Consider the following 10,188-nt stretch of genomic DNA (forward strand, 5'->3'; position numbering starts at 1 on the left):
ACTCACTGCTCTAGCACACTCTGCTAACCCTGATGTCCTTGCTGTGTCTGAATCCTGGCTCAGGAAGGCCACCAAAAATTCAGAGATTTCCATACCCAACTATAACATCTTCCGTCAAGATAGAACTGGGGGAGGAGTTGCAGTCTACTGCAGAGATAGCCTGCAAAGTAATGTCATACTTTCCAGGTCCATACCCAAACAGTTCGAACTACTAATTTTGAAAATTACTCTCTCCAGAAATAAGTCTCTCACTGTTGCCGCCTGCTACCGACCCCCCTCAGCTCTCAGCTGTGCCCTGGACACCATTTGTGAATTGATCGCCCCCCATCTAGCCTCAGAGTTTGTTCTGTTAGGTGACCTAAACTGGGATATGCTTAACACCCCGCCAGTCCTACAATCTAAGCTAGATGCCCTCAATCTCACACAAATCATCAAAGGAACCCACCAGGTACAACCTAACTCTGTAAACAAGCGCACCCTCATAGACGTCATCCTGACCAACTGGCCCTCCAAATACACCTCCGCTGTCTTCAACCAGGATCTCAGCGATCACTGCCTCATTGCCTGTATCCGCTACGGAGCCGCAATCAAACGACCACCCTCATCACTGTCAAACGCTCCCTAAAACACTTCTGTGAGCAGGCCTTTCTAATCGACCTGGCCCGGGTATCCTGGAAGGACATTGACCTCATCCCGTCAGTTGAGGATGCCTGGTCATTCTTTAAAAGTAACTTCCTTACCATTTTAGATAAGCATGCTCCGTTCAAAAAATGCAGAACTAAGAACAGATACAGTCCTTGGTTCACCCCAGACCTGACTGCCCTCGACCAGCACAAAACATCCTGTGGCGGACTGCAATAGCATCGAATAGTCCCCGGGATATGCAACTGTTCAGGGAAGTCCGGAACCAATACACGCAGTCAGTCAGGAAAGCTAAGGCCAGCTTCTTCAGGCAGAAGTTTGCATCCTGTAGCTCCAACTCCAAAAAGTTCTGGGACACTGTGAAGTCCATGGAGAACAAGAGCACCTCCTCCCAGCTGCCCACTGCACTGAGGCTAGGTAACACGGTCACCACCGATAAATCCATGATTATCGAAAACTTCAATAAGCATTTCTCAACGGCTGGTCATGCCTTCCGCCTGGCTACTCCAACCTCGGCCAACAGCTCTGCCCCCCCGGCAGCTCCTCGCCCAAGCCTCTCAGCTTCTCCTTTACCCAAATCCAGATAGCAGATGTTCTGAAAGAGCTGCAAAACCTGGACCCGTACAAATCAGCTGGGCTTGACAATCTGGACCCCTATTTCTGAAACTTTCCGCCGCCATTGTCGCAACCCCTATTACCAGCCTGTTCAACCTCTCTTTCATATCGTCTGAGATCCCCAAGGATTGGAAAGCTGCCGCAGTCATCCCCTCTTCAAAGGGGGGACACCCTGGACCCAAACTGTTACAGACCTATATCCATCCTGCCCTGCCTATCTAAGGTCTTCGAAAGCCAAGTCAACAAACAGGTCACTGACCATCTCGAATCCCACCGTACCTTCTCCGCTGTGCAATCTGGTTTCCGAGCCGGTCACGGGTGCACCTCAGCAACACTCAAGGTACTAAACGATATCATAACCGCCATCGATAAAAGACAGTACTGTGCAGCCGTCTTCATTGACCTTGCCAAGGCTTTCGACTCTGTCAATCACCATATTCTTATTGGCAGACTCAGTAGCCTCGGCTTTTCGGATGACTGCCTTGCCTGGTTCACCAATTACTTTGCAGACAGAGTTCAGTGTGTCAAATCGGAGGGCATGCTGTCTGGTCCTCTGGCAGTCTCTATGGGGGTGCCACAGGGTTCAATTCTCGGGCCGACTCTTTTCTCTGTATATATCAATGATGTTGCTCTTGCTGCGGGCGATTCCCTGATCCACCTCTACGCAGACGACACCATTCTATATACTTTCGGCCCGTCATTGGACACTGTGCTATCTAACCTCCAAACAAGCTTCAATGCCATACAACACTCCTTCCGTGACCTCCAACTGCTCTTAAACGCTAGTAAAACCAAATGCATGCTTTTCAACCGATCGCTGCCTGCACCCGCATGCCCGACTAGCATCACCACCCTGGATGGTTCCGACCTTGAATATGTGGACATCTATAAGTACCTAGGTGTCTGGCTAGACTGCAAACTCTCCTTCCAGACTCATATCAAACATCTCCAATCGAAAATCAAATCAAGAGTCGGCTTTCTATTCCGCAACAAAGCCTCCTTCACTCACGCCGCCAAGCTTACCCTAGTAAAACTGACTATCCTACCGATCCTCGACTTGGCGATGTCATCTACAAAATGGCTTCCAACACTCTACTCAGCAAACTGGATGCAGTCTATCACAGTGCCATCCGTTTTGTCACTAAAGCACCTTATACCACCCACCACTGCGACCTGTATGCTCTGGTCGGCTGGCCCTCGTTACATGTTCGTCGCCAGACCCACTGGCTCAGGTCATCTACAAGTCCATGCTAGGTAAAGCTCCGCCTTATCTCAGTTCACTGGTCACGATGGCAACACCCATCCGTAGCACGCGCTCCAGCAGGTGTATCTCACTGATCATCCCTAAAGCCAACACCTCATTTGGCCGCCTTTCGTTCCAGTACTCTGCTGCCTGTGACTGGAACGAATTGCAAAAAATCGCTGAAGTTGGAGACTTTTATCTCCCTCACCAACTTCAAACATCAGCTATCTGAGCAGCTAACCGATCGCTGCTGCTGTACATAGTCTATTGGTAAATAGCCCACCCATTTTCACCTACCTCATCCCCATACTGTTTTTATTTATTTACTTGCTCTTTTGCACACCAATATCTCTACCTGTACATGACCATCTGATCATTTATCACTCCAGTGTTAATCTGCAAAATTGTAATTATTCGCCTACCTCCTCATGCCTCTTGCACACATTGTATATAGACTCCCCCTTTGTTTTCTACTGTGTTATTGACTTGTTAATTGTTTATTCCATGTGTAACTCTGTTGTCTGCTCACACTGCTATGCTTTATCTTGGCCAGGTCGCAGTTGCAAATGAGAACTTGTTCTCAACTGGCCTACCTGGTTAAATAAAGGTGAAATAAAAAAAAATAAAAAAATGTAAAGTAGCATACCTACCAAACATCTTACGTCAGAAATTATAGACATTTTCTTAAGGATTGTAGATGAGTAGACTAGTGAATATTTCTGTCTTGTTTCTTTTGGACCAAGTTAATGTGAGCATTGTTACAAAAATATACAGATAGCATGCACCTTAAAATATCCTCTCACCTATGGTACTTGATATCAGTTGGACTATGTTATTTTCTTTTCAGGTTCCCCATGCCATATACACCTTCAATGTATTTGTCTGTGTGGACTAACTCTTTGTTGTGGAATGCCATGATCCATCCACTTCTCAACATGACCATCAAAGGGGCTATCTGGTACCAAGGTAAAACAGCTTGGTCACATCTGTTTTCTCCCATCTTTTAGCATACAATAACAGCATAGAAACTGAAGACATCTTGACTTGACCCCTGTGATAGGTGAGGCCAACACAGACTACAATCAGAAGAAATACTCCTGTTCCTTTCCCTCCATGATTGATGACTGGAGGATGGCTTTCCACCAGAGCTCAGGGGGACAGACTGCACCAGATTTCCCCTTTGGATTTGTACAGGTACTGACTAAATGTTATGGTTAAATTTTGACACCAGACGACGCTGATAACATATCTGTGATTCTGCAGCAGCTGATGTTGAGACGTCCTACAAGCCTCTCGGCTGGTGTTCACAGAACATTCAGTGCTGTGTGATAAGGCCCTTATCGTGACAACACCTAATCCCCTGTGAATGTAAACTAATCCCTGTGAATGCAAAAAAATAAACGTCCTCTCACTGCCAACTGCGTTTCTTTTCAGCAAACTTAACGTGTAAATATTTGTATGAACAAAAGATTCAACAACTGAGACAAACTCAACAGATTCCACAGACATGTGACTAACAAATGGAATAATGTGTTCCTGATCAAAGGGGGTGTCAAAATCAAAAGTAAGTCAGTATCTGGTGTGGCCACCAGCTGCATTAAGTACTGCAGTGCATCTCCTCCTCATGGACTGCACCAAATTTGCCGGTTCTGCTGTGAGATGTTACCCCACTCTTCCACCAAGGCACATTTCTGTGGGGAATGGCAATGGCCCTCACCCTCCAATCCAACAGGTCCCAGACGTGCTCAATGGGATTGAGATCTTGGCTCTTCGCTGGCCATGGCAGAACACTGACATTCCTGTCTTGCAGGAAATCACACACAGAACGAGCAATATGGCTGGTGGCATTGTCATGTCAGGATGAGCCTGCCCAGAGAGGACGGGAGAGGACAGGCCGGTTAAAAGGGTCAGAGATAGGGGCAGCAACCTTAAAGAAAAATGGGTCTAAACCATCTGACCCAGATGTTTTTTGGGGGTCAAGTTTAAAGAGCTCCTTTAGCACCTCGGACTCAGTGACCGCCTGCAGGGAGAAGCTTCTTAGCAGGGCAGGGGAAAAAGAGGGAGGAGCGTTGGGGCTAGTCGCATTAGAAGGAGTGGGAGATGAGGAAATGTTGGACAGGCAAGGAGGCATGGGTAATCCAATACGAGTCCTGACTTAATGAAGTGTCCATCTGTCTATAGAACATTCTTTCAAGAGTTTTGATGGTCATCCAGGTGCTTTTTGGCAAACTTGAGTCAACTTTTGGATGACATGGGTTCCATTATGTCTGGCGAAAACCAAACTCTGCATTCCACAGTAAGAACCTTATACCAACTGTCAAGCATGGTGGTGGTAGTGTGATGGTTTGGGGATGCTTTGCTTCCTCGGGATCTAGATGACTTGCCTTTAATAGAAGGAACCATGAATTCTGCTCTGTATAAGAAAATATGGCTGGTGGCATTGTCATGTCAGGATGAGCCTGCAGGAAGGGTACCACATGAGGGAGGAGGATGTCTTCCCTATAACGCACAGCGTTGCCTGCAATGACGACAAGCTCAGTCCGATGATGCTGTGAGACACCGCCCCAGACCATGACGGACCCTCCACCTCCAAATCGATCCCTCTCCAGAGTAAAGGCCTCAGTGTAACGCTCATTCCTTCGATAAACGCGAATCGGACCGTCACCCCTGGTGAGACAAAACTGCGACTCGTCAGTGAAGAGCACTTCTTGCCAGTCCTGTCTGGTCCAGCGACGGGGTTTATGCCCATAGGTGACGTTGTTGTCGGTGAGGTAAGGTAGGTCCTCACCAGACAACAGGCCTACAAGCCCTTAATCCAGCCTCTCAGCCTATTGCGGGTAGTTTGAGCATTGAGTGATTGTGCATTCCTGGTGTAACTCGGGCAGTTGTTGCCATCCTGTACCTGTCCCGCAGGTGTGATGTTTGGATGTACCGATCCTGTGCAGGTGTTACACGTGGTCTGCCACTGGGAGGACAGTCAGCTGTTCGTCCCGTCTCCCTGTAGCGCAGTCTTCGGCGTCTCACCGTATTGACATTGCAATTAATTGCTCTGGCCACATCTGCAGTCCTCATGCCACCTTGCAGCATGCCTAAGGCACATTCACAGAGATGAGCAGGGACCCTGGGCATCATTCTTTTGGTGTTTTTCAGTCCGTAGAAAGGCCTAATGTCCTAAGTTTTCATAACTGTGACCTTAATTGCCTGTCTGTAAGCTGTTAGTGTCTTAACGACCATTCCACAGGTGCATGTTCATTAATTGTTTTATAGATCATTGAACAAGCATGAGAAAGTGTTTAAACCCTTTACAATGAAGATCTGTGAAGTTATTTGGATTTTTACAAATTATCTTTTAAGGAGAGGGTCTTAAATCTCAGCAAAAAAAGAAATGTCCCTTTATCTAGCATAGTAGCAATCACTACATTGCTTTGTCAATGTATTATACTGGGATGTTATCAACTACTGCTTATGCTGTTACATTGATTCTCTCTATATATTTGTCCTGCGGTCTCTACGTCTAGGAAGGTTGAAAAAGTATGACACCCTAGGCTAATGACTTCCTCCAAGCTAATTGGAGTCAGGAACCCACTGACCTGGAAGTCCAATCAATGGGACGAGATTGAGATGTTAGTTAGAGCAGCCTTGCTGAAAACAAAACTCACAAAATGTGAGTGCTATTCACAAGAAGCATTGCCTGATGTGAACCATGCCTCGAACAAAAGATCTCAGAAGACCTAAGATTAAGAATTGTTGACTTTCATACTTTTGTAACCCTTTCCAACTTTATCTTTAAAAGCCTTGATGTTCATCACTCCACAGTAGGACACATTGTCTATGAATGGAGAAAGTTCAGCACAGTTGCTATCTATTCTCCCTAAGAGTGGCCATCCTGCAAAGATGACTTCAAGAACACGGTGCAGAACGCTCAATGAGGTTAAGAAGATTCCTAGAGTTTCAGCTAAAGACTTACATAAATCTCTGGAACATGCTAATCTCTCTGACGACTCTACAATACGTAAAACACCAAATAAGAATGGTGTTCATGGGAGGACACCATGGAGGAAGCCACTCCTGTCCAAAAAAACATTGCTGCAGGTCTGAAGATTGCAAAAGGTGCATCTGGATGTTCCACAGCGCTACTGGCAAAATATTCTGTGGACCGACGAAACTACAGTTGAGTTGTTTGGAAAGACCACAATAATGTGTGTGGAGGAAAAAAAGGCACAGCACACCAACATCAAAACCTCATCCTAGCTGTATAGTATGGTGGAGGGAGCATCATGGTTTGGGGCTGCTTTGCTGCCTCGGAGCCTGGACAGCTTGCTATTATCAACGGAAAAATGAATTCCCAAGTTTATCAAGACATTTTTCAGGAGAATGTCCACCAATTGAAGCTCAACGGAAGTTTGGTGATGCAGCAGGACAATAACCCAAAACAGAAATGAATCAACAACAGAATGGTTTTAAAAGAAGTGGCCAGTCAGAATCCTGAACTCAACCTGCTTGATGCTTTGGCATGACCTCAAATTCCTCCTGTCCTTTGTGCAGGTCTCATCCGCAACTACAGGAAATGTTTGGTTGAGGTTATTGCTGCCGAAGGAGGGTCAACCAGTTATTAAATCCAAGGGTTCACATACTTTTCCCACCCTGCACGGTGAATGTTTACAAGGTGTGTTCAATAAAGACAATGTATAATTGTTTATTAGTATAAGCAGACTGTGTCTTGTTGTGACCTAGATGACGATCAGATCAAATTGTATGACCAATTTATGCAGGAATCCAGGTATTTCCAAAGGGTTCACATACCTTTTTCTTGCCACTATCTAGCATCATAGGAATCACTACATTGCTTTGACAATATATCACTCCAGGATGTTATCCACTGCTGCTTATGTTGATTCTGTCTATATATTTGTCCTGAGGTCTCTACGTATAGAAAGGCCTCCTTAAGTGAGGGATTTCCAAACATACGCTGGCACCAGACTGCAGACTATGGCTTTGCTCCCAACCTGCGTATGAAGAACACATTCATGGCTGTTGCTATGGACTTAGGAGATGAAATGTCTCCTTTTGGCAGGTAAGTAACAATCATAGAATGGATACCACAGTATTTGATAAGCCTGTACTCTTATAAAGTGTCAGGCAGTTCACATTTGAATACTGTGAGAATACAAGGCTACGTTCCAATATCGAAACTAACATACCACTTAGAATGATGCAATGCATGCATCCTAAGTGGTATGCTAATGAGGGTATTAGAATGTGGAACAAGCTGTTTACCAGTGACTTTGTTCCAGTATCCATCCCCGGATAAGCAGGACGTGGCCTATAGACTGTCTCTAGGGGCGAGAGCTGTGGCTTATGGGGAGGAGGGTGTCTCATTCCAGGGGCCTTTCCCTAGCCGGGTCCTGGTCAACGACCAGTATATCAACGTAACCTATGACCAGAGAGTGTCTGTCACTCAATCCAAAGATATCTTTCAGGTAAGTGTGATGGCTGTAGTTGTAATGAGTTCTAAGGTATGGGGTAGCATTTAACCTAGTGGTTAGAGTGCTTGGCTGGTAACCAAAATGTTGCCTGTTTGAATACCCGATCTGACAATGTGAAAATGTGATCTGCCCTTGAGCAAGGCAATAAGCCCTCATTTGCCCCAGAGGCACCACACTACTATGGATGACCCTGTAAAACAACACATTTCACTACACCTATCTGGTGTATGTGACAATACAATAATATTATTATCATTATTAGTGTTTCTACCAACCATGATCAGGTTGGGCTGGATGAACTGGGTCTGAATTCTTTATTTGTTATGGTCAGCATCTTGGCATGTTGTCATGCAGGCTTTTCCACCTTGCTAAAAAAAAAAAAAAAGTGTCAGGGGAAACTATTTCTTAACAAGACTTTCTTCCTCAGATTTGCTGCTCAGTGGTGAAGGTACCCTGTGACACTCTGTCACTGTGGGTCCCAGCTCCCATAATGCAGTGGGGCCTTAGCGCCATCCAAGTGTCCTCGAATTACTGTTCCCTGAACCATGTAGCCGGCCTGCGCTACGCATGGAGGGACTGGCCTTGTGACTTTAAGGCATGTCCTGTTTACAGTGCTGACGGGGTTCTACCTGCACCTCCCTTCACTCTCAACCGCTGGCCAGACAAGCGGTGAGACGAGAACCCCCCTCTGCTAGGAATGGATTATTCCACCCAATAATGGTGTGGTGGTTGCACTTGTGTCAAGACTGGAAATTAAATGCTTACATTTCCTCCTGAGTCATCAGTGTGAAACTGATTGCAGTCGATCTTTGAATTGTCTTGAACATAATTTATCTACAAAAAACAATCACATCTTTGGCTTGTTTACAATTGCACTGAAGCTGAATCATTCTATAATTTTTCATATTGTATTCTATGTTTATTTACGCAGTGGGAAATGTGTTTTGAATGGTACAGTATGAACAATCACTGTTGCCTTATTTCATTTTACTATCATTGATCATCAAATAAATAAACAAGTTAGTGGGTTTTTATTGAAATGCCAGGCGTGGTCCATCTATATTGTCCACCAAATCAACTATAGTTCTATCTACACAGGGGTCAACTTGAAGGTGCTCTACACAAAGAGACCTGAAGAGGGAGATCAGATTAACTGTTTCTTTCACATGCTAGCAACAATGTGGTAAGCTAATGATGGTATTAGAATGTGCAACGAGCTTTACCAGTGACTTTGTTCCAGTATCCATCCCCGAGACGAGCAGAACGTGGCCTACAGACTGTCTCTAGGGGTGAGAACTGTGGTTTATGGGGAGGAAGGCGTCTTATTCCAGGGGCCTTTCCCTAGTCGTTACTAATGAGCAGAGAGTTTGTCACTCAAGCCACATATGTAAATACTACCGTTCAAAGGTTTGGGGTCACTTAGAAAAGCATTGTCCATTAAAATAACATCAAATTGATCAGAAATAATGTGTAGACATTAAATGACTGTTGTAGCTGGATATTGCTGATTTTTGATGGAATATCTATATAGGTGTACAGAGGGCCATTGTCCTGACTCTCTGAGGTCATTAAAGATCCCATGGCACGTATCGTAAGAGTAGGGGTGTCAACTCTAAATTCCCAATCTGGCCCTCAAACCATCACGGTCACCTAATAATCCCAGTTTACAATTGGCTCATTAATCCCCCTCTCCCCTGTAACGATTCCCAGGTCGTTGCTGCAAATGAAAGTGTTCTCAGTCAACTTACCCGGAAAAATAATGGATAAATAAAAAAATCAGCAACCGGCACGTTGTGTTAGCTAATCCAAGTTTATCATTTTTAAAATGCTATTTGATCATTAGTAAACCCTTTTGCAATTATGCTAGCACAGCTGAAAACTGTTGTTCTGATTTCAAAGAAGCAATAAAACTGGCCTTTACATGAGTTGAGGATCTGGAGCATCAGCATGTGTGGGTTCGATTACAGGCTGAAAAGGGACAGAAAGTCTTTCTTCTGAAACTCAACAGTCTATTCTTGTTCTGAGAAATGAAGGCTATGTCATGCGAGAAATTGCCAAGAAACTGAAAATCTCGTACAATGCTGTGTACTACTCCTTTCACAGAACCGAGCAAAGTGGCTCTAATAGAAAGAGGAGAGGGACTGCTCCTTCACAGAACAGCGCAATGAGGGAGGACGATGTCATCAGTTTAAAGAAAGGACG

The 10,188-nt window shown here is 45.1% G+C and overlaps 1 protein-coding gene across 1 annotated transcript; it reads left to right on the forward strand.

Moving 5' to 3' along the window:
- The first annotated feature begins 3,093 nt into the window (after window positions 1–3,093).
- On the forward strand, window positions 3,094–9,026 carry LOC121839106 (sialate O-acetylesterase-like). The gene is given in 6 exon segments (XM_042296291.1): window positions 3,094–3,466; window positions 3,561–3,694; window positions 7,420–7,574; window positions 7,795–7,802; window positions 7,805–7,980; window positions 8,414–9,026. Coding segments are annotated over 6 exon segments (906 nt in total). The 5' UTR covers window positions 3,094–3,279; the 3' UTR covers window positions 8,660–9,026.
- The last annotated feature ends 1,162 nt before the right edge of the window (window positions 9,027–10,188 follow it).

The sequence above is a fragment of the Oncorhynchus tshawytscha genome, linkage group LG13 (genome assembly GCF_018296145.1).
Source record: "Oncorhynchus tshawytscha isolate Ot180627B linkage group LG13, Otsh_v2.0, whole genome shotgun sequence".
In the NCBI taxonomy this organism is placed as follows: domain Eukaryota; kingdom Metazoa; phylum Chordata; class Actinopteri; order Salmoniformes; family Salmonidae; genus Oncorhynchus; species Oncorhynchus tshawytscha.